At 55.1% G+C, this 27,321-nt stretch overlaps 4 protein-coding genes across 4 annotated transcripts; 2 read left to right on the top strand and 2 right to left on the bottom strand.

Moving 5' to 3' along the window:
- Positions 1-1,482: 1,482 nt before the first annotated feature.
- On the bottom strand, positions 1,483-4,426 carry COL26b_004056 (uncharacterized protein; the record flags this gene model as incomplete). The annotated part of the gene is made up of 2 exons (XM_053176940.1): positions 1,483-4,225; positions 4,281-4,426. 2 exons carry the CDS (start codon positions 4,424-4,426, stop codon positions 1,483-1,485), a joined length of 2,889 nt encoding a protein of 962 aa, XP_053039009.1.
- Positions 4,427-5,345: 919 nt separating this feature from the next.
- Positions 5,346-8,581, top strand: COL26b_004055 (uncharacterized protein; the record flags this gene model as incomplete). Its single annotated transcript, XM_053176939.1, has 4 exons — positions 5,346-6,716; positions 6,758-6,861; positions 6,909-8,439; positions 8,495-8,581. 4 exons carry the CDS (start codon positions 5,346-5,348, stop codon positions 8,579-8,581), a joined length of 3,093 nt encoding a protein of 1,030 aa, XP_053039008.1.
- Positions 8,582-13,216: 4,635 nt separating this feature from the next.
- Positions 13,217-14,407, bottom strand: COL26b_004054 (uncharacterized protein; the record flags this gene model as incomplete). The annotated part of the gene is made up of 4 exons (XM_053176938.1): positions 13,217-13,803; positions 13,859-13,976; positions 14,035-14,168; positions 14,218-14,407. The coding sequence occupies 4 exons, from the start codon at positions 14,405-14,407 to the stop codon at positions 13,217-13,219; spliced, it is 1,029 nt and encodes a 342-aa protein (XP_053039007.1).
- A 1,829-nt stretch (positions 14,408-16,236) lies between these two features.
- COL26b_004053 (uncharacterized protein) lies at positions 16,237-17,952 on the top strand (the record flags this gene model as incomplete). Its single annotated transcript, XM_053176937.1, has 3 exons — positions 16,237-16,490; positions 16,558-16,681; positions 16,747-17,952. 3 exons carry the CDS (start codon positions 16,237-16,239, stop codon positions 17,950-17,952), a joined length of 1,584 nt encoding a protein of 527 aa, XP_053039006.1.
- Between the last annotated feature and the right edge of the window lie 9,369 nt (positions 17,953-27,321).

Here is a 27,321-nt window from a genome sequence, read left to right as displayed (position 1 = left end):
AGTCTATGCATTTGACGCTATTGGAACATGTAAGTCAGATACGTTCACGTTTGTTTCTATGGCTGTCGATGAGTTGGTGTCTCTCGTCCTTGCCAACCATAAGTACACCGTTATATATTCTCGTCAACGTGATCCAACGGAAGATGTTACCAAGCGCTGCTTCCACCGTGCTAATATCTTCTCCCTCGTAATGAGGACGGCCCTGAGATGTCCGGGAGACAGGTTTCAAACTGCAGAAGCTTTTCAACGCTGTCGAGAAGTCAGTAAGGAGGAGCCGAGAATGGTGTTGTCAAGTGAGAACTGACGCGTTATGCCACTCGCATGAGCATGTACAGACAAGCTAAAGAAGCCGATCGTCGAGCGTTCGAGACTCCTCCGGAAGGATGTTCTTGATCCTCTTCAGCCCCTGTCGACAAGTCTTGCCTGTGCATCTAGCCACCAGGATAAGTGCCCTCTGTCCTGCATTCCATATCCTATGAAAGAAGACCGCGACTGCGTAAACATGATTCCATATCAAAGACGCAAAGAAGATGAGGCATCCAAAATGACGGCAGTTCTACCCATTCTGACATCTCTCGCCTGTCTTGAGTGACATCGCAGACTGCTAACCCAGCTACAAAACCTAGGCTGTTAGGATGCTGCGAATGGTTCGGGGTTGTATCGTACCAGCTGGTCATCTTGCGATACGCTTTAGACTACGTTCCAGTGCTGTCCGACAAGGTGTGACATAATCTTGTGTGCTTTTAGATGTAGTGCGTCACGTACGCATTGGAGCTTCCATGTACATCGAATGATTTACTGACTTCGAGTAATATTTTTTTCAATATACAACGTGTATGTTGCAATTCTCCAGAAACCGACTTGAATTCCCGCACTTCCTCAACGTCACTGTCAAATCTAGTCAGGCTAGGCTCTAATGCCCCGGCAGGGAGAGTATGACAGCAAACGAGAAATCGTTCACGCTACACTTGACGCACTCAGACTGAATTTTAACCGGAATGCCACCTCGTTTCGGTCGACGCGTCCAGATCCACACTTTACAAGGTCGCCTCTTACCGGATGAGCCATGGAAAGTTTCTTCACATACGTTATAGAAGCAGCAGTCCATCCGTTTTAATATCAAGATAGCAACTTCAGGCTGAAAGTTCCAAATCAGTAAAAAGCAGATCTCAGTTTCACTGGCAACGTAACGGAGCCTCACTTATATGTTACTCTTCGTGGACATTAGCCTCTCTATCAAGTATCAAATTCCAACACCGTGTGAAGACCGCATACGTTTCCAACACAAACCTGTTCAACTCGCACAACTGACTTGCCTCATCACAAATACGAATTTCACGAGAAAAGAGTGTCAAAGCTGAGGTCAAGACCAAAAGTCTAAAGGCGGTTCTATTCCAGCCCCTCCGAAAAAAGCCCGCAAAGCCGTATTTTAAATCTTACAAGAGATCTCATCCCCAATTCTCGAAAACAACTTCTCGTTCTTTAGGCACCAGCAACCACCGCCAGACCGTCGTAAATCATCCGCTTGACCTCGTAGAATGTGCTCCGGTGCTGCATCATCGTCGCAGCGTCCGTGATGCCCACGCTCTCCACCTCCACCTTGCCCGTGCTCGTCTTCCGCACCGCCACGGCCCCGTTGATGACGAGCGTGCCTTCTCCCCTGAACTCGGCCGTGTACCCCGCAGACTGCATCGCCCTCCGCAGGTCCGTGAGTCTGAGGTCGCCGACATGCAGCGGCTGCGCGACCGAGCGCACAGCCGAGGCCATGTTCATCGGCAGCAGGTCCAGCGTTGGCACGACTTCGACCTCGGCGTCGGCGTCTTCCTGGGCCGCATCGGCATCCTCCGCCTCCGTCTTCTGCCGCTTGTTGGCCCCGTCGTCCTTCTCCGCCAGCTTCTCCTTTGCCAGAGCCTCCGCTACGAGCTGGCCTGTAATTGTGACGATGCTGAGGCCCCGCACGTTTTGCCATTTGAGCTTCTTGACCAGGCTGTCCGTCAGCTTGACCACCCAAGCATTGGTATCGACACTAGCGTCCACCCAGGTGCCCATGGACGGGGTGAAAACATCGACGACGGTTTCTTCTGATGCGCCGATTTGCGCAGCGAGAGCCTTCTTGCAGTCTGTTGCAAGCGCTGTGGTCTCCTCCGTCGTACCGCCGACCAGAATCAGCTTTCTAGGCTGGATTAGTGGTATAAGCATGTTCAAACTCCTCTTGTCGTGTAGACCGCTGAAGTCGACAAAGGCGATACGCAGGTTGACTGGGACCTTTTCTGAAGATAGAATCAACTTTGAAGGTCCTTGTATCTCTTCCTCGACAGTGTCTTCCACGTCATCCAGCTCATCAGCCACATGATCCTCGCTTGCCGTGCCATCCCGGTCGTCTCCAGCTGTCTTTGCATTTTGGCGTTTGTTGGCGCCCTTGGTGCTTGCATCATCCCATTTGCGTTTCTTTCCTAGTCGGTCCTCGTCATCGTCGCCACGCATTTCGGTGTCAGGTACATCTTCCTCCTTTTCCTCAGCTCGGAGGTAGTCTTCGGGGCGAATGACATCTCCAAACTGGTCGTCACGCCTCCTGCGCATGACCAAGGGGAAAGAACGTTCACGGCCCTTTTTACCTCGCACGTCAAAGTCATAAGCACCACGCTTCTTTGTCAGAATGTTGATGCCCAGATCCTCGTCCGTCAACACAACCTTCTTCCGTGTTGCCTGACCCATGGTTGTTGAGATGTTGAGAGCCTTTCCTTGTTGCTCATTGTCGGATTCGCCAGAGTCTGAGGAGGATTCTGATGAAACGTCATCAGCTGCATCTGCCGGTGCCTGCAATGATGCTCCACCACCGCTTTGCAGTGTGGCCTGAAGCTGTCGTTGCGTTGCTAGCCACTGCTGGTAAACGGTCAATTCGTCTCCTTCGAGGGCCTGTCTCTTGGCCTCCTGAATCTCCAGCTCTCGCCCGCCGCCATACACAAACTCGATGCTGTCGCCGCTGCTCGTCTGCTCCACCGTGGCGCCATCTTGACGTTCTGTCCACCAGTCCCACAGGGTTCTTGCTATTGATGGCTGTTCCGCTCGAGATTTTGGCGGCTTGTCTGTCAAGACGACGAGGTTCCTGGAGTCTTTTGCCAGACCCTTGATCAAATCCTTAGAGAAGCCCCATTCTAAAGTGTCATCGCTCGCAAGAATGACTCTGCCTTCCGATTGAACGTTGCCGCCACTGCTAGAGAGCAGCTTCTCGATCTGCGCTCGACGCTCCACCAGTTTGAGATACCTGAAATCAAAGGGCACAGCCTCCTTGGTCTTCCCATCTGCGCCGTTTGCTTTGCGCTGACCGTCAGCAACTGATTCGAACTCCCGGACAATATTGTCGTCCATCCACTCCAGCATGCTTCGCGCATACCGGAGCGTACTTGACATATTCCGTCCAGCGAGGTAGAGCTTGGCTGCCTTTAGAGAATTGTCATCAGTCTCGGAGTCGACCTGCCATGTGTGCTCGAGCAGATACGCGATTTCCAAAACACGAGCGCTTGAATCGACGGGGATTAGGCAAGTGCCTCCTCGACTGACGCAAAGCTTGATCATGTCGACCAGCTGCTCGTCACGCTTTGCGCGACCGCCTGCCTGGGCAACTTTCTCCGCACCACGACTGCTGCAAACCAGTGCGGTGGGCTTGCGTAGTTGTTCAATAACCTCCGCACCGCCACCGCCCGCTCCTCCTAGCCATGCGGCACCGGCATAGACATTTTCTCTTGCCTGGTTCCAGTCCACCGCATAGACGATCGATTCCAAGCCATGCTGTATATGCCATATCGTTCCTCCTAAACTGTGGCCCGCATTATAGGCAGTGATCATGAGACCATTGAGGGGCGGGGAGAATGGGGACGGCAGCGGCTCGTGAGGTTGCGAATACTTGAGAGGTTGGATAAGGGAGAAGTATCGTGTAATTTCTTCGGGGGTCGGCGCTTGTAGGAGAAAGTCGCTGTCGCCGGTCGGTTGCTGGGAGTAGGAGTAGGCCGCCTCGCTGAGGGAACCGTGAGGGATCTTTGTCGCAGCCAGAGGGGTCGATGCGTAGAGGTCTTGGGTGAGGGTGCGACCGAGGTCGATGACAGGACGAGTCGCGTACACGGGAATGCGCGTGAATAGAGGAAAGTTCTTGCAGCAGTGTGCGAACGCAGCGAGATGCGACGTCGTGGCGTGGGTCAGGAGGATAATGGACAGCGTCGGGACCTGTCTGTAGGCATGTGTAAGTATCATGAAGCGCATTCAATCGGCAGAGGGTACGGTACTTTTCGAGCTCCCGCAGCTTCTCAACATCGAAAGACTCGTCCCATCCGAGATCAATCAGGATCTTGACACCTCCATCAAGCTCGAGAATGGACTGCGATGCCGACGACTCGGAAAGAGCGCCCTGGAGGGGGCAGAAGGTAAACATGTTTGCTGTTTATGGCCAAGGGTCGCGATGCATCGTCCAGTGTCTGACTGCAACCGATGATGGCAAATAGTAATTCGAGTGATCTTCGTCAAGCGATGACCATGTTGCTGGCGCAGCGACCAGGACGAGCGATTGCGTGTTGTAGTCGAATAGCGAGCTGCGAGTCGAGGTTTGACTGTCGCGTAAAAGAATCCAGGATCATGAGAACCGGGTGCTGCAAGACGCGGTACGTACCCGGAACCTTGCCAGGCACCGTATGCTCTGGTCTCTGGTCTTCAATGCGAAGAGCAGGTGCAGGGGCCACGGAAGCTCCAGCAAGAGATCCGTCACTGTGGGGCCAGCCCTGCTGAGATCGGAGCGGCGGTGAGTTCTTCCGCTCCCAGTGCGGTCTAGCTCGGTCAAGCTGCATAAAGTGGGGTCCTCTTGCAAGTGGCAGGTGCAACGGGGGGCAGCTGAAGCTCCCGCATTGGATGGAAAAGTTCCAGGCTGGCCCCTCGGTGCCGCTGCTCATCGGTCTGGAAAAACGCATCGGAAAGTTATCGTGTCAATTTGGTCCAGATCCCTGTCGATACGTGGTCAACAAGCGTGTTGCTGCAAAGGGGACACAATTCGAGCCGTCACTTTACTTTTTTTTTATTTGGTCAAGTCGGCTGGCCCTCGAACGACGACATTTATCGAAAGTTCCTAGAGAATGGCGCACTCTTGAATGCGTGCGCACATATCGACAATCTCTCCGCGAAGCTCCCTTTCGATTTCCAACTACAACCGGGCACCATAGCTCCAACTACAGCTCAGCTACATACTCCTCCATCAGTAGCTGCCCACACCTAATACGATCCTCCCGACCACGAGCATCGAGAACGATTCCTAGGATCACGCCAACCCCCGAGCAGTCGAGCACCGCACACCTCCTGTAACCATGTCCGACTTCAGCACATATCACCACCTGGGCCAGGGCGAGCAGGACCCCTCGAACCCGAACCGATCGACACAGCCGGCACCTCCCCAGTTCTCCCCTCCCATCGCGGGGCAGCCATACCAGCAGGGCGCGCCCTACGGAGCCCCTCCCGCGCCGGGACAACAATACTATGGCGGCCAACCGCCCATGCCCGGCTCGGCGCAGCCTCAAGGCTCACCGTACGGCGCTCCTCAAGGTCAGCCCTACGCTCAGAGCCCGGGTTTCCAGTCCCAGGAGAACTTGGCGGCGCAGATGGGTGGCATGTCTTTGGGTCCCGGCGATGGCCACAACACTCTGAGGAAGAAGAAGAAGGATCGCCATGCATACCACCAAGTCGAGGCCACAGGGTCCTCGCAAGCTTTCAATGGCATGCCTCCCCCCGGTACCCCGGCCACGGCCTTCTTGAATGCCGATCCCTCGCAGGCCCAATATGTCAACCCCCAGATTACCCCTGCGATGAACCAATTCCCGGCCGCGGCTGGTCAAACCTTCACCCCCGGTATCCCCGCGACCCAGGCCGAATTCGCAACCCGGAACGGCGCCGATGCCGGTGGTCCCCCGGCCGTCGTCCAGACCGGCGGACACCAGAAGCTCTCTCTCGATGACCTACCGAGTGTCCCCGTGTCCCGCGATTCCCTCCAGCAACACTACTTCTCGAATGTTTACCCCACCTTCGAGAAGCACCTGCCTCCCCCAGCTACCGTCTCCTACGTTGCTTTCGATCAGGGCAATGCCTCGCCGAAATTCGCTCGCCTGACGTTGAACAGCATTCCCGCGAGTGCTGAGGGGCTCGCCCTGACCGGCCTTCCCATGGGTCTTCTCCTCCAGCCACTGGCACCCCTGCAGCCCGGTGAACTCGAGATTCCCGTCCTCGACTTTGGCGAGTCTGGCCCCCCGAGATGTCGCCGCTGCAGAGCTTACATCAACCCCTTCATGATGTTCCGGTCCGGCGGCAATAAGTTCGTTTGCAACCTGTGCACATACCCCAATGATACCCCGTCCGAATACTTCTCCGCCCTCACCCCCCAGGGTGTAAGAGTAGACCGCGACCAGCGCCCCGAGCTTACCAGGGGAACCGTCGAGTTCGTTGTACCTAAGGAGTACTGGACCAAGGAGCCCACAGGCCTCCGCTGGCTGTTTGTGATTGACGTCACCCAGGAGTCTTTCAACAAGGGATTTATCGAGTCCTTCTGCGAAGGTGTTCTCGCGGCGCTCTACGGTGGCGAGGATGCTGAGCGGGACGAAAATGGCGAGCCAAAGCGTGTAATCCCCGAGGGTGCCAAGGTCGGTTTCGTGACATACGACAAGGATATTCACTTCTACAACGTCAGCGTAAGTGGCTCGTCTGTGATTTTGAAAAGCAACGCTGACAGGCGAAGCCTTCCCTGGATCAAGCTCAGATGATGATCATGCCCGATCTCGAGGACCCCTTCGTGCCCCTGAGCGACGGCCTCTTTGTTGATCCTTACGAGTCCAAGTAAGCTCCCAAACTCACGGCCACAGTGACATGACTAATAGTCTCAGGGCTGTCATCACTTCCCTGCTCACCATGCTTCCCACCATGTTCTCCAATATCAAGAATCCCGAGCCTGCTCTCCTAGCTACTCTTAACTCGGCGGTTGCCGCACTGGAGAAGACTGGCGGAAAGATTGTCTGCTCCTTGGCTGCGCTGCCCACATGGGGCCCCGGCCGTCTGTTCCTTAGGGACGACGGCAAGCACCCAGGCGGTGAGATTGACAAGAAGCTCTTCTCTACGGAACACCCGGCCTGGAAGAAGGTTGCTGAGAAGATGGTCGCCACCGGTATCGGCGCCGACTTCTTCCTCGCCTCACCATCCGGCGGTTACCTTGACATCGCAACTGTTGGCCACATCGCGGCTTCAACGGGCGGCGAAACGTTTTACTACCCCAACTTTATCGGTCAGCGTGACAACACTAAGCTGTCGATGGAGATCAAGCACGCGGTCACTCGCGAGACCGGTTTCCAGGCTCTCATGAAGGTCCGCTGCTCGAACGGGCTGCAGATTAACGGCTACCACGGCAACTTCATTCACCACACCTTTGGTGCAGACCTCGAGATTGGAGTTATCGACGCCGACAAGGCCATGGGTGTCACATTCTCTTACGATGGAAAGCTCGACTCCAAGCTGGACGCGCACTTCCAATCCGCCCTTCTCTACACCACGGCATCAGGTCAACGCAGAGTACGCTGCTCCAACATCATTGCTAGCGTCTGTGACAACCCGCGAGACTCTGTGAAGTTCATCGACCAGGACGCCGTGGTCGCTATCCTCGCCAAGGAAGCAAGCACAAAACTGGCCACCACCTCCGCGTCTCTCAAGGACGTCCGCAACCATCTCACCGAGAGGACAATCGACATCCTCTCGTGCTACCGCAAGAACTTCCTCACCGCAGCCCAGCCCGACGGCCAGCTCGTCATGCCGGAGCGCCTCAAGGAGTTCTCAATGTACATGCTCGGCCTCGTCAAGTGCCGCGCCTTCAAGGGCGGCAACGAAAGCTCCGACCGCAGAGTACACGAGATGCGCATGATCCGCTCCATGGGCGCCATGGAACTCAGCCTCTACCTCTACCCGCGCATGATCCCCGTTCACAACCTCGCACCCGAGGAAGGCTTCCCCGACGAGTCAGGCCACCTCAAGGTGCCCCCCGCCATCAGGACGTCCTTCTCCCGCGTCGAGCCCGGCGGCGTCTACCTCGTCGACAACGGCCAGCAATGCCTTCTCTGGTTCCACGCGCAGACGTCACCGAACCTCATTGCAGACCTCTTCGGCGAGGACAAGACGACCCTCCAGAGCCTCGACGCCTACACGTCGTCGCTGCCCATGCTCCAGACGCACCTAAACGCCCAGATCCGCAACATTGTCGAGTTCCTCAAGACGATGCGCGGGTCCAAGGGCCTGGGCATTCAGCTGGCAAGGCAAGGCATCGACGGCGCCGAGTACGAGTTCGCGCGCATGCTGGTCGAGGATAGGAACAACGAGGCCCAGAGCTACGTCGACTGGCTCGTCCACCTCCACAGGAGTGTGCAGCTCGAGGTACGATATTGCCCCTATCACTACCCCCTAAACACTTACTAATGTGACTACGTAGCTGTCCGGCCAGAGAAAGAGAGACGACCCGTTGACGGACGCCAACGCCCTAGCCGGCTTCGCTGGCCTGCGGCCTAATTACTGGTAGGAAAAAGGTTACTAAAGTGATTTGGTAGTAGTGGGCAAAAGGAGTCGGGTTGCGGCGTGGGCGTGGGCGATGCGGCAAGCTATGTTTTCTTCTTCTCTCGTGTTTTTGAGCGTTTTCCATAAATGCATATACATTTTGGTGGGCGGTGTCCAAGGGGGCCTCCGTCCCTCCGCAAAACAGTCCAAGAAAAAAAGAATACCTCCCCAGCTCGTGCTGAACGAACTACCCGCCGTTGGTCGAGTACGTGAACTAACACGGCCCTTTCCTCATCCATGGATCCCGCTTGGAACTTCCCGTTACAGAGCTCCTGTCTCGGTGCGCCTGGAACGCAACGTGCTTCATACCACTGCTGCCCTCTTGCTTGCTTGCGTGTACGAAACCTCACCATCGAGGCGGTGAGCAGCGCTGTGCCTTTACGAAACGCGCTGTCGTGACACTGCGAAAATGAGAGGTGACACAGCACAAGTGATGCTCAAATTCTCGAGACCGCTTTCTATTCAACCTCGGTACAGCTCCCAGAAGGCCCAATATTTGCCTCCCCCTTTTCGTCTTGCGCCCAATGTTCACATGCCCTTCACTCTGGCCCAGTCGTCATGATTCTTGGATAATGCGCATCGACCGTGATGAAGATCCCTGCGGCCCAACGCGTAAGACATGGCAGAGAGAGAGAGAGAGAGAGAGAGAGAGAGAGATGGTCGACGCGGCGCCCCCAACGTAAATCTGCCCAGGCAGCGAACGTCATCACCGCTCCCGCCAAAGATAGTCCCAAGAACGGCGCAATTAGTCGAGAGACATCTACATGGAAGGCAGCCCGGGCCTCTATCTTTCGCAAGTGTCTATCCCAAGGGAGCGGGTGGACGAGCTGAACGGACCCAAGGGGGTGGGGGTGCCGCCTGTCATCTGATCAAACTAACTACCTGTGCCCGCCCCCTGTGCCGCCCAGTTCCTGCTAACCTGGGACAAAACCAAAAGAGTCAAATCGGCGTTGTGATCAAAGAAGACCGGGGGGGGTTCAGGAATAATGAGATTGTGAGATGTGATTTCTGACAGAAGATGGGGGAGTTATTCTTTGGGGAGGCATGTACGGCGCAGGCTAACCCGTTCTTCGCTGCTGGTAACGACAGATTGGGAAAGGCGGACGAGACATTTGACATGGCCTTTCGGTATGGATGAACCGCGGACTCTACCGGTTTGCCAAGCTTCACACGGCATGGGGCGGGGGCTCTTTCTCTTCCGTCATGGGTTTGATTGATTCCCTGCGCTGGGCTGGGAAAAGGATAAGTCTGGTGTTCTCTGGCTGAGACAACTTACGGGGCGTACATGAGGAATACCTCGTTCTTGCCGCCGAGTGTGAGGGTTCCCAATTCTGTGTGCTTTTGTTTGTTCCCCACGAGGAAGGGTTTTCTTGCATTAGAATGGCTCATCGGGTATCCATACATGATTGCATTTGTTCGGCAGCGCGTGGTATAATCAGGCGAGAGACGAGTGGTTGACGTTGAATCCCAGGGCAGTGAAACATGCAGGCTGCCGCTTTTCAAACCCCCGCCCGCCAGCTCCAAGGCCAAGGCCGTATTGAAGGGAAAGGGAAACGGGAGGAGGGGGCGTGTGTTGTGCATGATCTGGAAGGCGGTCGATGGGAGGTGATCGACGGGTTCCCGCCTGCTGGATGGACCGGGAAAATGGGAGAGAAAGGGGGGGTGGGAGGCGCGGCGATGCTGAATGTGAATCCCTGACGGAGATCGCTGCATTTGCTTTTCACCAGAGAAACAAAGAGTCAGTGTCTGTCGAGCGAGTCCCTGCGAGGCGGTCCTCCAGTGTCTCAGTGGTCTGGAACGCCGTCGTAGGGCGGGCGGAATCTTCGTCCGGGACTAGGGACATGAACTGATTCCTAGGATGCACTGCGGTCCAACATGCCAAAGTGGGAAACTTTCACGGGACGGGTGCCTTTGTGGTAGGTTGCCTGCTGAGGGCGGTGAAGAAGAGTCTTGCGCGCATGGAAGAAGAACCGCCTGGACGCGGCCGGGAACGATTCCGCTCGACGCATTGGCCTAATGGATGGTAATTTGACCCAGAGGCGGGCTTCCGTCCCATCCCATGTCGACGTCCGTCTTGACGGTTACAAGCCCTTCCCGGCCATCCAGAGAAAGGTGGCGGTCAGCTAACGGGTCGCCGGTAGGAGCCGCTCATGGGACGAACCGCGCAGAATGTTGTAGATAGAGCGTGGCTGCAATAGCAAGTATCATAGACTCTCGAGGGCCAATCCGGAAGAGGAAACCTCATCATCAAGTGGAAAAGCAACGCCCATTTCTGAACAACAGTCTTGTTGCACCCACTTCGACAGAAGAGGATGATGATGCCCACGGTGCTCCCTAATAGAGATAGTCCTCGCGAGCTGTCTTGGGCATCTTCACCCCGCCTCCTTGCGGGTGTGCGTGCGTGTTTGTGTAACCGACCACACCAAAGAATGGAAAGGGAGTTGGTTCAGAGGTCCCATGTCCCGCATGATTGGATGTCCGATGTAAGGGCCTGAACGAGGCTGCGTGCCTCGAGGAGCGTTGTCCTCTCCGGTTCCGCGTGGTCGGGCTCGGGTGGCGTCAGCCCGGGTCAGGGGTCGAGAAATATTCCCTCTTTCCTACGCATTATGTGTCCCTTCCTTCACTCCCCTTGGCACCCAAAACCAAAAGGCCGGGATAAAGTCGTGTGTTTCTCTTGCTTGTTGAAAAAAAGTCCCGAAAGGTGAGAAAGACCCTCGACGACGGCTCGAGCCAACCCCTCCTAAAGGCCGTAAGTGAGGCCTCTTCATGTCTCGGCCGTAATGACCCGTCACACAGAAGCCTCGAAGATGCCAGCCTTCAGGTCGTGAAAACTGAAAAGTGACGGCAGCAGTCAGGATACCGTAGATTCTCTTTTCTGACTCGGCGTCCACCTAGATAGTCCTCCAGCACCTCTTGCCTGATGTTCTGGGAGTGGGGGCCAATGCGGCAGGGGATACGCAGTGATACCTAATCATCGAGATGATCGTACACCCCTGACCAAGATCTGACATGAGGAGCAAGGATTTGTTATTTGGATTATGGGGGCCCCTGCTGTTTGGCTTGCGTCGAGGTGCATACAAAGTAATGACGAGGACACCAAGGAGCATTGTTTGCATCTAAAATCATGTCAGCTCCCGAAAAAGCAAGCATGGGATACCTTCCGACGCAGGCAAACCCTGTCGAAGATCCCGCCTGGGTGCTAGTCTTTGCTAGCCTATCATTCCGTGTCGAGGACGTCCCGTTGCCCATCATCGCTAGAGGACGCAGAATGTAGACTCATGCAAAATACTTTCTTCTCCCTTCGGGGGGGCCTTCGGGATGACTGCCCTTCGAAGGAAGCCGCGGCCTGTTGCTTGCGGACAAGACGAGTCGTTCCTTGCTTTTTTTCGTCTGTTGTCCCGCCGCAGCACGTGCTGGGCAGATTTCGACAGGACCGAATGGGACGGGACGAATACGAACAGGCAGAGACATGCTGGTCTGCTGGCCCATTCCACCTCCACGGATTCTAGGTTTGCCGTTGACGCTAGGGCAAATTCGGCGAGACGTGGATGAACGAGTGAATGAGCCAGCTCTGATGTTGTTGGCATTGTGAAGGCCGAACGGGGCTGCCGCCAGGCGTCTGCCAAAGACTCGGTGGTCTGATGATCGAAGTTAGAATCGTAAGTTGACTTCAGCCTCACCGTGACAATGAGTCGAAGATCTCTGCACACTGGGAGATGAACAGCCTGGTGGAAGAGACAGTGTGTTGATTCGTAGTTGTGTCACTGACTGATTTGAAATATCATTTCGGAAAATGAGGCGGATGTCAGGACCGTCTCCGATTCGACGTCCCGGCAAGCTGGAGGAACGATGCCTGCCCCCTGCGTCTCGTCACCCGGGGTGCGTGCCTATTAAATGCTGTTCGTAAAGAGAAAATGTGATGGAATGATCGAACAATATGTCCAAATTGAGATTCGTCTGCGAGGGGAATAGGTTTAACGTGCTGGAAATCACCAAACGCGTCCAAGGCTCTCAGAACACACTCAATTACATAGACCCTGACCAAACTTCGCGACTCGCCAGAACGCCGCCAGCCACGACTATATCGCAGACCATGCCTACCACGATAGTGATGCAGGCTTCCGTGAAGACTGAAAACAAAAGAAAACCCAGGGAAAATCATAGCTCCCTCCCAACAGACCCGTCAGGACTTGCTGTTGGCGCCCGACGTTGTAGATCTGGGGTCCCTCGAGATCGCAAGGAGCCTCAGCCCGATGTGTGCAGGGGCAGAAAAAGAAAAGAGCGTGGGCCGCTAGATTGAAAAGCTGACCAAATAACGCGGATGCTGGACTCCCTGTCCTTTGGTTGCGAACCAATAGGAAGACCCGGACAGGGAAGCGGCTGTCTGATGGCGTACGAGTGCATGGGTCGCGAGACATACAAACACCCTTTGTTTGTATTCATCATGTCGACATGACAAGGCCGTGCCCAAAAGACAAATCTTTTCTCCCATGGTATGCTGCTTCAGCCCGCCTGACGTACGTCCCAGTCTCACCGGCTCATGCTGAGCACCCACGACTGAGACAAGCAGCCCATCAGTGATGCGCCAAGAACGTGTCGGTCAAGAACCGTCCATGATCGCAGAGAAGGCGTAGCGCGGGTCGGGCTGGCTTCGGACTCGTGCGATTTCATTGGGAGCGAAGACGTCGCTGAAGATTTTGAAGTCGCTCTTGTGGCCGGATGAGCTGCTGGAGCTTGACGATGACGACGAGCTACTCTTGGACTTGCTCTTCGAGCTGCTGCTGCTGCTGCCCTTACTCTTTTTGGCGATATCGTCAAGGATGCACTTGGCCGTACATTGTCGGTCGTCCTCGAAGGCAAACATGACGGCTGAGAACTGACCCCTCAATTCCGGATCGTAGAGAAAGACCTCGCGCCAGAGCTCTGCCAACTCCTTGGGCGGGTTGCGATATCCGTTGCCAAGACCAAAGTCGCCAATGACCACATGGTTGTAACCAATAGAGGCGCAAATTCGAAGCGCTGCTCGCATCTTGTTCCTTACCAGCTCACGCTCCGTCGAGAACGAGTATTTCCTGCCCATGTCGGTGAGCTTGGGCCAGCGCGCTGGCGGCATGGAGATGACCGGCAGCGATCTCCAATCCTTCATCTCTAGCGACTCGATTCTGTCTTGGAACTGGCGAAATCGGACTTGAAGACATGGAGTCAGTGCTTGTTCCGAGATCGTGGGTCGGTAATTGCTTACCAACGTCAGGGGAGTAGATGGCTCCCTCGATCGGTATGGGGTAGTTGGACGCCAAGTAGGTCTCCGGATGTGGGGCGGCCAGCGTTGCCGAGAGGTTGCTTCGACGGCATAGTCTCTCCTGTACCAGATCTCATTAACCTTCTGTTGACTCCAGAACGGTTCCACCGTCATCATACCTCATATCCAACAACTCCCGTTTCCCAGTCTCCTCCCGGGCGTTTCTCATTGGCAGCACAGATGAACGGAATGCGAACGCCCTCGCTCTGAGCCCATCCGATGGCGCAGTCAACCGGATCTCCGTGAACGACGTCTGATGGCATTAGTTGGGAACCTTTCGTGAGGCCAGAAGCTTGACTCACAGAATTTGGGGAGATCTGAACTCATGAAGCTGGGACGGTTCAGGCAAAGTTGCTCCAGAGGCTGTGCGTATAGAACCGAGTACGGAGGCCATTCGTCGCGAAAATGTTTGTTGACCTCTGGAATGAGCTTCTTTTTGGTGTCAGCCGCAACCTCGGAGGGCTTGATCTTCAAAGGCTTTGAAGAAGGCATCTCGGTCTCGTGGCAGTGAGATCAAATACGGATGAGGTGACTGGAGACAGACAAATATCCGGACAAGTACTGCTCTCTATGGAGGATGGATGAAGAGGCTTGAAGATGAGGAACCGGGAGCATGTCGACGGGAGTTCTCTGGCCGACCTTAAATATTTATCTCGCAACGAAGAGGCAGTCTATCCAGCTTCAACAAAGTCCATGCCATGTCGAGAAGCGGCATGGAGGGTAGAGAGAAAAAGAAACCATGCGCATAGCTCTCTCTCTCTCTCGAGCCGCCATTACAGAGAAGCTGCTTCGCCTCTAGCAAGCGAGAGCGGTGAAGGATGAAGGAGGGGAGTGTAACCAATACTTGCCGGATCTCAGTCAAGTCTGCGACATTCCAGGGTAGTGTATAGGAAGGGCGCGTAAAGAGCGGGTGGGTTTGCGGATGGTCGTGATGAGAAGTGTCTTGCTTATACAGAAACCCGGGTCGTGCTACATGGAGCCTCCCGTGGTCTTGGTTGGTGGAATCCGATCGAGATACTACTGCAATCTGCCGCAGTTATACGAGATCTTCCTGTCTCCCAAGATCTCACTTGAGATGTCTTTGCGAGCCGGGGGGAGAGTATTGGGGGCAAGCAGTGCAACCAGGGTCAGACATGTTGGCTCAGAGGGGAGCATGGGAGGGCGGACGGGAGCTAAGCAGCCAAGGCAGGGAAGGGAATGTAAGGCAGAAAGAAGCAGGGGGCCCCTTTTCTGATAGCATAGAAAGAGGAGGGAGGAGAGAATGCAGGGCCTAGCCATGTTGCTGGGCAGAAATAAGCAACCTAATGGGCGTGGAAGAAGCAACAAACCCAGCTTTGTGGTTCTTGGATCTCCACTAGGGTGTCCGATTTGCCAGGGGTTGGAAGCAATGAAGAAAAGGCGAGCAGAGTGAGGCAAGACGGGAGACGGGAGACGGGATGGTGGATCTTGCAAGACCCATGCTCGGAGGGAATGCCAAATTTGGGAGGATATTGGTTGTGAGGATATGCAGCTGTGAACCCGTAATTTGACCATGTTTGTCAGTCACATCTGGGGCTGTGACAACTGTGACAAGGTGCATCCGGCATGATTTGAGTATCGCTTGCAGAGATGGAAGAACAGTATCGGACCCGAAGAAATGCTCTGATCCCAAGACCACGTCCTGGGATTGCGAATCAAAGACTGCATTATCCCGAGGTCGTCACCCGTGGGTTGGTGTTTGGTGTCTCGGGAGTCGACGACCGGCGGAACTGAGCCGGGTCCCTGCGACAGCAAGTCGGTCCGCAAAAGAGGAGCCGCCTGTGTGTGTTTGTCTGCTGCCTGGCACGGCGGAGTTGTTCATTGTTCTGGGTTTTCACAATGAACAGAGAGGAACTGGAGAGAATCGGAGATCGAAGGCTGTCTTGAAGTTGGTCAAAGGAAGAGAAAAGAAGCAGCAGCAACGCATTCGACGAGGTACATTCAATGCATTCAATGTCGCGAGTACGTACCTGCCTACCTTCCACCTTCCTTATCCGCGACGTAGCTTATCTAATCGGCGATAACAATTTCCTTATCTAATCTAAAGTGACTCAAGGAAGGTCCGGCGGCATTGGAGCTTCCCATTGGCGCAGCACCACCAAAGTGGAAGCTGCTTTTTTGAAGCTCCTGTTTGTCTGTCGCATGTCATCGACGCCTTCGACGTCGTCCTTGCAGCCGCTTCCATCGCGCAACATCGTCCCGGGAATAGCCGCCGACACAATTTGATCGCGCCAGGCGACACCGGTGTTCTTACCAACGAGGGACCCATGCGATTGCCCTGCTCGACGAGGTCGCGACGAACCATGACGATACCCCGCCAATTCGTGAGGGCCCTCCCCTCTGCCAACCTCATTGGTAGACGACAGCTCACGACACAGTCCCGCCGGACAGTTGCGCAATTCTTGGATTGGAAACCCGACACAGAAGTTCAGAATGTCGTTGTCAACGGCTACGTTCGGTCCGTCCGGAACATGAAGACTGAGCAGTTTGTCAACATTGGTGATGGCTCAACAAGGACCCCTCTTCAGGCCATGGTCTCGAGGAGCCAAGACGAGAGGTGGGCAAACTCAGCTGCCCCAGCTTCGTACATGTCTCGGAACGTCTGATTTTTCATAATCGAGTAGCTCAAACCTGCGAGTCGGTGCTGCAGTCCGCCTACGGGGCTCATGGGTTCCCTCCAAAACCGACGGCCAGACTCACGAGTTGAAGGTCGACAACGTTGAAGTTCTCGGCCCTTCCGACGCCAAGGTATGTCTCCAAAAGCACTCATTTCCTTTTCTTGTCCCATACGCCTAACACTCGCCCTTCGACAGACCTTCCCCATCCAGAAAAAGTATCAGACGCCGGAATTCCTCCGCACGATGCCTCATCTTAGACCGCGAATACCACTGAATGCCAACATCCTACGTCTGCGCTCAGAGGCCGTTGCTACTTTGACTCAGTTCTTCGCCTCTCGAGACTTCATTCAGACCCATCCGCCTATAATTACATCGTCTGATTGCGAAGGGGCCGGGGAGGTCTTCAATGTCACCACGGGACCGGCCGAGACCTCGTCCCCAGCACCCCATAGTCGCAACAAGAAGACCGAATTGTTCTTCCGCTCGCCCAAGTACCTCACCGTATCTTCTCAACTTCATCTCGAGGCCTTGGCCCAGTCGCTTGGCCATGTTTGGACCCTCTCTCCAACATTCAGAGCTGAGCAGAGCGACACCACCCGCCACATGAGCGAGTTCTACATGCTGGAAGCCGAAATGAGCTTTGTCGACGACCTCGACGATGTCATGGACCTGGTTGAGGACATGCTGCGTGGGCTGGTTACGGGCTTATCTGGTACGCGGGCTGCTCGGGAGTTGCGTCACAGGAGAGCCCAGGGCAAGACACGAACCGCCGAGGACGATCTGGTTCCAATAGAAGAAGTCGAGCGTCGATGGAAGGGTATCATGCAAAACCCGTCATCTAGATGGCCACGCATTACCTACAGTGAGGCGATCAAGCTGCTTCAGGCCGAGGGAGACCGTTTCGAGATTAAGCCCACCTGGGAAGGAGGCCTACATTCGGAGCACGAAAAGTTCCTTGCCAAAAGCCTGGGTGTTACCAATGAGGCCGGCGCTTACATGCCCGTCTTCGTCACCCACTACCCCCGCGAGATCAAAGCCTTCTACATGCGTACATCAGCCTCTTCGAATCTTGAACCTGATGAAGCTGGTGCGACGGTTGACTGCTTCGACTTGCTGGTGCCTGATTTGTGCGAGATTGCTGGTGGCTCTATGCGCGAGCATCGCCTGAAAGAGTTGCTGGAAACCATGGAGGCTCGTGGCATGATCCCGCCGTCCAACGGCAAAGAAGCGAGCAACGTCGATGGCAACCTCGATTGGTACGTTGACCTACGCCGTTGGGGCTCCAACCCACACGGTGGATTTGGTCTGGGCTTTGACAGGCTTCTCAGCTACCTTGTGGGAGTTCCGAATGTCAGAGACGTGGTGGCTTTCCCTCGCTGGTTTGGTCGGTGCGACTGTTGAACTGCAATCACCAAAACCGCGGTTGGCGGCCCCAGCAATGAGAGTTCGTTAAGCTTTGCCTACCTTGGATTCTGGAAGCTGGCTTGATGAAACAAGCACGACGCGTGTTACACGGCGATCGACCGCCATGTGTTACCTTTGAAGACCGAGTCCACTACCGAGTCACCTCGTGCTTGTGTGCCACGCATGCAGCGTCCCCATCCAGACAGCCTGTTGCCCGAGACCTGGGTATACAACCTGATGTCTTATCCTCCGGTGGCTTGCAGATGACAGATTCAGGAGCCCACGGAATGGTCACGCGAGGTTGCACGACAGACGGGTGCCGTTACCCTTGACCAGTCTCAGACTTGTGTCTCAGGGAAGCGATCGCCATCTTCGGCAGCTCTAGGTTGATGAATGTCATCCATCTCTGATTCCGAAGATGATTACGGGAAATGTTCGAGTCGACTCAAACTGCTAAGCCCATCAGGTGTCCAGTAGCTAGCAACACTCGTGCTGAGATCGGCCCTCTGCACGAGTTGCACGTTCATCGACTCGGCCACGCCAAGTCTTACACTCGTGGAACGTCACACAGCGCAAGACCCTGTATCATTATACCGTACTTGTACAATACAACTCTGGATGTCTCGAGTTCTCCTTCACTTGGCACAGATTCCTTCACCGTTCTTTCAGCAAAGACACCGCAAGAGTTGACATAAGCTAAGCAGGTCAACTGATATTTGTCTTGATCTAACCTTCTGCATGTCGACTATTCGAGGTCCAATTCACCGGAACGTTACCTCACTTGAGACTGGAAGCGTGCGACATGACAGGACTGCATCGGTTACCTGTCGGCTGCTTAACAGCAATGAGCTCTTCCCGGCGAATCCGGCGATGCATGGTGGCAGGGGACCAAGACTCCATCACTTTCGAGAAAAGTTTGACGACATCACTGCGGCTCTTCTCCCCAAACCTATGAATTGCATTGACTTGTCTCTCTGACAAGCAGATAAATAACCTCTCACCGGGCGGCCGGTTCGCTCGGGTGTTGGCGAATTACGCAACAGCTATAGCCTTCTACTGCATGACAAACAACTTCAATGACTATGGGAAGAGTCTTCATACGAGTAATGGCAAACTGTACGCTACCAACAACAACCTTCGAGTCAGCAAAGAACACGTCTCTTGTAGTGACACTGCTGCGACAAGTCAAAAATTACGTGCACGAGCAGGTATTTGGTTCGCGGCTCTCGTGCGACGCCAGTGTGCAAAGGACCTTGAAATTGGAAACAGCAATACCTTCAAGTCTTGGAGAGCTAAGCTCATTGTCTCAACAGCCGCCGGGTTACTGATCCGCTGTTTCTTCAATGTTAGCCCGCAACGAGATACCCAGACCAAGCGCGCTTGGAGATGACGCAGCATCCGAAGAATGCAGAGGATCGAGAGCATCAGACGTCGAGGCACGGTCTGTACATCACGAACAGTGCAAAGAGCTAGGGCAAGCTGACGTTGAACCACCGGCGCGCTCGCATCGGCGACGAATTCGCGGCCAGTGACACTTCCCCACATTCCCAAGACAAGATCACTTGCAACTGAAAGTCTCACCGCTGCTGAGTCGTCGCTGCGCGTGCGTGCGAATACGCAATACGGGTCCCGTTTGCCCCAAGGCCAGACAATTTCATTGCATGCGTCCAATTTAGTTTCATCTAGAGAAAAGCTTAAACCCACCAGCGACCTGCCAGCATGGAACAAGTTGTGTCGTCTTTCAAGTTCACTAAAGTTTGATTGGATTTTGATTACACATGCGGATTTTCGGCACATCGGAATTGCGGCATAGCGGCATGACGGCAACGCAAGACAGGACGAAGATCAGTTGGGGCATTTGCGACCCCTCAGACGAGACGGCAATACGGATGGATACTCTCAATAGACTCAAGAGCGATGACAACCGCCAACAATGATGAATCTCCACCGAATGAACAGGGCTCGGCGCTGGCATCGCCAAGGGATGAGCCTCTCTTAGCTTCACCAGTTGTTGCCCTTGTAAGCCCAAAGTAGCAGCAGGTGTTGACAACGAGCCGGCGCTTTGCAATAAACATGCGCACGCCAAATCTGCCAAGCATTTTGGAGAATGCTTGGCAAAAATATTGATCCAAGAGCAAACGCGTATCTTTCTTGGCTTGAGGGTGATGCGAAGACTGAAGACAGTGCGCGTCACGGCACCAAGCCCCGACCGAGGAAAGTTTTGGCGACCGACGCAGGACGGAGCACAACTGGCACGGTGTCACTACTCAAGCCGCGAAACTCTCATCCACTGGCTGAGGACTGTCGACTGTTTAACCAGCCAGAATCTGTGCATCACGGATGGCCCACCAAAATGACATCAATTCATGCTATGTCCCTGGGCAGTATCCACTGCTTGAGAGGTCCTTGAGAGGTCGTTTTCGCTGGTTTTCGGATCCGGATGGCCACCGTTGGCTAAGTGATCCGTCTTCCGAAGTTCCGCACTCACATAACATCTCCTGGGCTTTAAGCACAAACGCCGAACAAAGTGCACCTGAACTGTACAGCAGATCAGCAAAAGCTTCGCCTGAAGTGGAGGGCTGGGGCAAGACCTTGATTGGCATCCAAGCGCCCATGTCACAGCGCCCGTCTTACCAGGGAGAGCGAGATATCCTCATTCACGGCAATCAAATCCGGCATCCTTTCTTATCAATAACAATGCATGACAGACAAGACCCTTGGCTGAACCCGCTGCCTGGATTCCGTTCATCCCCACAACCCGCTGCGAGTAGGTGAGCGAGCATTATGCGCAGTACGTACGGACAGCCTCTCCAGTGGTTGCCTGTCTCGACATTCACACCAACATCAAAGATACGAAAGGCCTTTCAGAGCTGCTGCTTACTCCGATTTTGCCGGCCCGCATGCCACGCCACGAGGTATCCATGATGGCGCTATCGATAGCGCTCTGCCGTCAAAGACTAGTGCGGACTACTCCATCCCTCTCGACCCTAACGCCGTCGATGTGCTGAGAGGGCCGCGTAAGCAACCAACCGGGAGCTTTTCTTCGACAGGAAATCCCCCTTATTAAGCCACGGGCACAGAGTTCCCCACCGCGGAAGAAGCATTCGCTTTCGGGCTCAAGCAGGGGATAGTAGTCGAGGTGGTGGGGCTCACGGCGTGCGTCGAACGAATGAAGGTCGACATGGCGTGGTGATGACACTCAGTATCGAATTAAGCTTAAGCACACCCTCGGGATTACCTGTGGAAAAACGACCAAGGGACGATTAATTTGCGCAGACTCCCGGCCTATGCGCCTTTCCCTAGCCAAGGAACGTGGTGAATCACACCCACTTTAAGCTTGTCGGAGTTGGCTCTCCTTTCCCGGGGGAACGCAAACGAGGGGTCTCAAGGGGACCATTGGCGATGATGTGGCCTGACGAGCAGACGTTCAGCTCTTCGGATTTGCCCATCTGGCATTCCATCGCGAATCGTCGGAACAGTCCGATTCTCGTCTACGCAGTAGGGGAGACGCTCGCAATAAGCTGCCCTGTTGCAAGGGTTGAAAACACTGGCGATGGGTCATACTCCCATCAGTCGCTAAGAAACAACCGCCGTTCACGTTCGATAATGCGGCCATCGGTCGCGAGGGGATCCAAGCTTCCCATAGGCTGCCGCCGAGACGGCGTTTCCAAGACTCCGTGGTGGTTCACCGGCGCCGAGTCTACTGCCTGCTCGTCGCCAATGAAAACACATCGTTTGTGTTTCTTTTGAGTTGTTGACAAGCCGCCAAGCTGCATGCGACAAGCCTTTTGGGCCATCGGTTACGATGCTGAGCAGTCGCCAATATCCCCATCCTTGTCAGGGCCCTCGGGCCCTCGGCGACTCTGTACCAAGCGCCGCCGTTGGCTAAGACGGCCGCCTAAGTAATGACTGATATGCTAACATCATTTGTTGCGTTCTTTGCGATCTCATCTTCGTCCGTGTGGCATGCGCAGGTGGATGGCGGCCAGCACTGCCTCAATGCCAATGCATCGATCGGGCGGCCACCAGCGGAATACGATGCTGCAAAAGTTAGGGCTAACCAACGTCCTGGAACCTTTGAACAACCGTTGGCCGGTGGCCGACGTATCCGGGCACCTGGCCGCAAATCGACTGTGAAGCGGCACCGTTCTGTGCCGTTTAAGCGGGACCCCTTGTCGACATCCGCTCGTTTGCCCACCCGTATCCCGGCCACCTGCCCGCAAGGGACTGATGGCAAAGGAACTTTGTAATAAGCTCAGGTCAACCACCAACAGGCAAGCCAAGGATCTCGTCCTTTGCGACAGAAGGCTACCATGGAGCGAGAAGTTCCCTCGACCCTCGAAAGTTCCCCGGGGAATCGGCCGGCCTCGAACGTCACGCTACGTGCGGCCTGCATCCTACGAGCGGCGTGCGATATGTTCACCGCTGTGATCGGATCTGGCTATGGCGCCGGGCAGGGCCTGCTGACAAGACTTTGAACTCCACGGCCAGGTGCTTTCATGATGCAGCAGGCAGCCGTGCCCGGCCATGTGAAGCAATCGTATCTGGACGACAGATTAGAGTTGTGAAATAATGGACCGCTCTTGACGAGGCGATTTCTCCTCGACGCCGCTAATGCAGTTCGGGCCCCTGCTGCACACCCATCTCACGGCGGACTGTTCATCTTTCCTTCAGCAACAAGACGGAAGCTTGTTGTGGGCATAGTACTTCTGTGACAGACCACCTCTACCTTTCCGCGGCGGGCCAACATGGCATAATCATTGCTAGTGGCTGTCATTCACGCTTCGGTCGACCGCACCCTTGGGTTGCAGAAGCGATACCAGTAATCTAGCTGCAGCTCAAGCGGACCTCGGCCGGAGTGTTGACCGCCAAGCAGACCGGAACTAGCCTCTGGTCGTAATCCATATTAGCCTGCGCCTGACCGCAGCTTGGGTGTATAGCCTAAGCCTGACCAAGATATCTCACACACCATCTCGTTGAACTCTGATGATTTTCAGTCGACGAATGGCACGACAGGCACAGGGCCCAGAGAAAGGGTGCTGCCTAACGCAGGCAAGATTTGGCGCATGCTTTAGCCGCAGGTTGCCCGTAACTGGGCATGCCGTGGCCACGTGAAGCTCCGCAAGAAAATTTTCCTAATCAACAACAGGCTTTGGGGGCGTTGGTAGGTGACGAGACGTCGTCTACGCCTCGCCCGTTCGTTATGATACCAACTCAAAGTGTCCCACTCATGATGCGTCGAAGGCTTCAGACTCTGAGGATGCGCCTCAAAGCAAGCATATCTTGACGTTGAGTTCGATGGCATAGGTTGCGAGCGCTCAACAATGTTGAACCCAGAATGCATATCCGTCAACGAGCGGCCTGCTGGTCGACCTGTCGGCGCAAGTCGGCCACAAACTGCCACTATCCAACCCTTGAAAATTTGGATTCCGTCAGTGATCAACGGTTACTTGCTTGATCTCAGCTTTTTGTCCGACGTTCGGTGCCACCAACGGCTCAAGTTGCCCACTCCAGCCACAACACCAACGGAAGTCTGCACTGCGTACTGCGTACAGCACCAGCATGCGATGTACAAGGCAGGCGATTCCCAAACGTTGTCGACAACAGCCCGGGCATCTTCATGCGGAAGCACGCAACTAGACAACAGATGATTAGCTGTGTTTGGCTACACTAGGCGAGGGCGAGTACTGTCTGATGCGCACACGAGAGCAATCAAGCGAAAGTCTTGTGGCCCCGAGAAAGTTTGCAGGCCGGCTAAGATTGACCATATTTTGACTCGCAAGACTGATTATTACGTCTTTGGTGCTTTAGACTTGAGCTGTCATATCATCGCACCCGCGAGTTCCGCTGTTTAGCATGCAATATGGAATGTTGCATTCCAGTGCGGGCAGTCAGTGTTATGCGTGTGCCGCACTACATTGCGATAGCTCGTCGACGACTTGCGAAGCAAAGGCATCTTGCATTTTGCTCGGAAGGAGCTCGGAGCTTTGGCAGATGTGTGAAAGTACGATGTCGATTCAATCGCCTGTATCGTCGCCAACATCTGAAAGCCATGATGCCGTCCGTGGTCAAGGGCGTCTGCTGCGAGCATACGTGACTAATCATGACATCCAAGTCTGATTTGGCCGCTCAGTCAGCGGCGATAAGTCTGCCAAGGAACAAGCGCCGAAGAGTTGCCAACATGTCAAAAAGGTTGCATCCAAGGATCTATCTGGGGAGAGACTCTCAGGGAAACGGGATGCTCGGTCGCTTCGGGTTCGACAGCAAAACACACCCAGCGATGCCTACGACATCTATTCTTGTCCCTGATGCGAGGGGGCCTTGGCAGCCTCCTGTCCCTGAACGCCCATCCTTATTTCTCGATACCTATCGTTTCCCTTCTCCGAGACGACATCCCTTCTTTTTTCAACACTTTGATTTAGGGTTTGCTGTCACGACACATCCTTTTTATGCGGCGAGTCAGGGTGGGAAGCCAAGCATCGCTGTACCTGACGCAACAGAACGTCGGCGGCCGAACTGCTGGGTTGTGGGCGAACTGGGGCGTATGAGTCGGTTGGCGGCATGCTAAAGCGTTTTCTTCAGGCGTTGACTCAGCTGACAATCGCCCAACTGTCGCCGCTTGAAAACGTACCGGGCCCTGTGGAGGCTCATTGTCAGCCTTCGGCTAGGGCGAGCAGGGTAGCGATGATGTGCCCAGCCGGAGGCTTTTCTCATTGATTATACCTTCTTTTGTATTGAGGCTATACTTTCTGGACGTGCCAGAGTCTTGGCCCTGGCGATGTATCACCTTGATATCGAGCTGAGCTTCGGATACCGCGTAGGACATGTCGGACGGCGTGCAGCGTGGCAGCAAGTTCCAGAAGAGGGTTCGTTGGTCGCAACCTTACGAGAGCCCATGGTTGGCAATCGTGTTGACAAGTCAGCATGTTGGAGCACGCCAACACGCCAGCGGGACCCTGAGAAAGTAACCTGGAGGCTGGGAAAGCGTATTCGTACGTCAAGTACATTTTCCGTACAGGCATGCAGGCTGCAGCGAGGAAAATACGGTTATTCGTACCCTCCTGCAGGATCGATCACACACACTCTGTCTCTCCCAGCAAGGAGAGCATGTCAGATTCCGATGCGAAGGAAGCCTGCTGGACAACGGCACCCTGAGACGGAGTCAAACAGGCAGGCAGACAGGCAAACATACAGGCAGATGGGATGGCGGGCAGGTTCGATTAAGGTAAGCTCGGGCGAGGTGGTCACACTGGGCAAGCAAATCGACGGCCTGCGGTTGGTTGGGCTGACGCCTTGCTGCTGTCATCCTGTGCCCTCCCTCCCTCCATCCTACGCCTACGCCGGCGACTGCGACTCCAACTACGGCGGCGGCACAGTCATCGTCTGGGCGCGGGCTGCTAGGCCGTTTCGCCCGCCCGAAGGCGCGTCCTTTCAGCCTATTCGACTGCTTCTGCAGCGGGATCATCATTATGAAACTGCAAACGGCATGCAGTAAGCCCAGTGGTGGTGAGGCTCTGGTGCCTCGAAAAAGGCTCCCACCGGCTGCCGCGGAATCGTGTGTGGCGGCTGATTCGGTGAGGGTAACAGCCAACAGCGATATAGACTTTTCTCTCTGCGCTGATGTACAGCGGCGATCCGTTGCAGGGCGAGAATACCCACGCAGCCACGGCATCCTCAGACAAACCCGTCCATCAGCCTTTGGACCTTGGGGATCCTGTCAGAGATACCCGCGCGGGCAAGCACGGCTCACCCGAAAGCGAATGACCCGGACTTGAACAAGGTCGCAACGATCTTAACAATAAGCTTTTCCCCTTGGCCCCTCCTGGGTCGCCCAAAAGCCACCACAGACACACAGTTCACAGCGAACGACGAGTGGAAGCCGCCGCCCCGTCTGATTAAGCATCTTACTCGGGACGGATGGCACGAAAAGAAGGTTGGGGCTGCGCTGATGGCACACTCTATCTGCTGCGGAGGCAAACCTTGGGGCAACTTGGGAGAACGTCGAAAACATGGGCCACCCCAGGACGCACACCCCGAGGCGATAGACCAAAGCCGCCGTGGAATGCGTACCTACCTACTCGAGTACCGTTATCTGGCGTTCTATTCCGCGCTTGTCCGCCTCGCTTCCGTGAGCCAAGCAGAATCCCAGCGTATAGAGCAAAAGGGATCGATGTCCATGCTGACCGTTCGCCGGGCGCGTCTCTATTTTTCCAGAAACCTTTTCTTCGGACCCGGTGCCGCTCCAGAGTCCGACGAGGCCCCCATAGCTGCGGAAGCCTGAAGGGGGGAGGGGTGGGCGTGGATGGGGCCAAGACCAATCTTCTCGGTCTCATTCATTTTTGTACTTGGTCACTAAGTACACGCCCCCCCCCCTCTCTCGTCCTTCCCAGAGGAGCATCGCCAGATCCCAGAGGAGCTGTGAGGTATGCCAAGAATACCAAGACGACGCTAGGAGCAGTGGCTGACAACGCTTAAATTCATGCTTAAACCTGCTCGTGGTGCAATGGCGTTTGCTTGGCTCAGCGCAGCAGCAGCACACAGCAGCAGGCCAGTTTTCAGCCGTCTTTTACTTGCTCGCTGCTGCTGCGTTATTACAGATTCCCATCCAACCAAAAAGGCGTAATCCAAGAAAGCCGCTTTTTATTTAGCTCGACCCTTTCGCCTGAGACTAGGCTCGGTCGTTTTTGTCAATCTACGATCGTGACTGGACGGCCCGCCAAGGGTCATTGCATCTGGCGCCTCTTCGCTTACCAAGTATTCGTAAAAGCCCACACTGCAGACATCAGGCACCGCATACCCGGCCGCCTCTCCTGCGGCACACACACCTCAAAAGGTCCCGCTCGCAATTTTTCTCGCATTTGATGGAGCAGGAGGGGGCGACGCACTCGAGCGGGAAGGAGACTGAGAAAGAGGCGCAACGAAGATACGACACGTCAAATCATGTTGGACCTAAACAAACTGTATCCCCGGCCTGGTCCCAGGGATACGAACGCTGTGCCCGTGGGAATGCCAGCCTGGCCTTGGCTCCCCAGCCAGCTAGGCCCGGTGCTGATGGTCTTGGTGCATGCCTCCTCGTTTGCGCGCAGGCGCTTCGAGGCATCATCCTGATAACACCCCGATGAGGATCATCGCCAAGATATGCCCTGGGGCTAGGGGTGGCCCTTTCTTGTCTGCTGGCTGCCCAGGGCGCCGAGGCGGTAGAAACAGCGGCGTTTTCTTGTCAAAGTCCACATTTCGATACTCGATACGGATGCAACGGGGCCCGATGCGGTTCAATTTACAGGCAATTCCGAGGAATTGATGAGCGATGATCCTGCCGGCCCTCCAGCTCTCCGCTTTGCTGCCTCACGCCCCCCCCCCCCCCCC

Source organism: Colletotrichum chrysophilum (assembly GCF_026319265.1).
Source record: "Colletotrichum chrysophilum strain AFK26 chromosome Unknown scaffold_24, whole genome shotgun sequence".
Classification (NCBI taxonomy): Eukaryota; Fungi; Ascomycota; class Sordariomycetes; order Glomerellales; family Glomerellaceae; genus Colletotrichum; species Colletotrichum chrysophilum.
The sequence above is the reverse complement of the archived record's forward strand: the minus strand, read 5'-3'. Positions and strand labels throughout refer to the sequence as shown.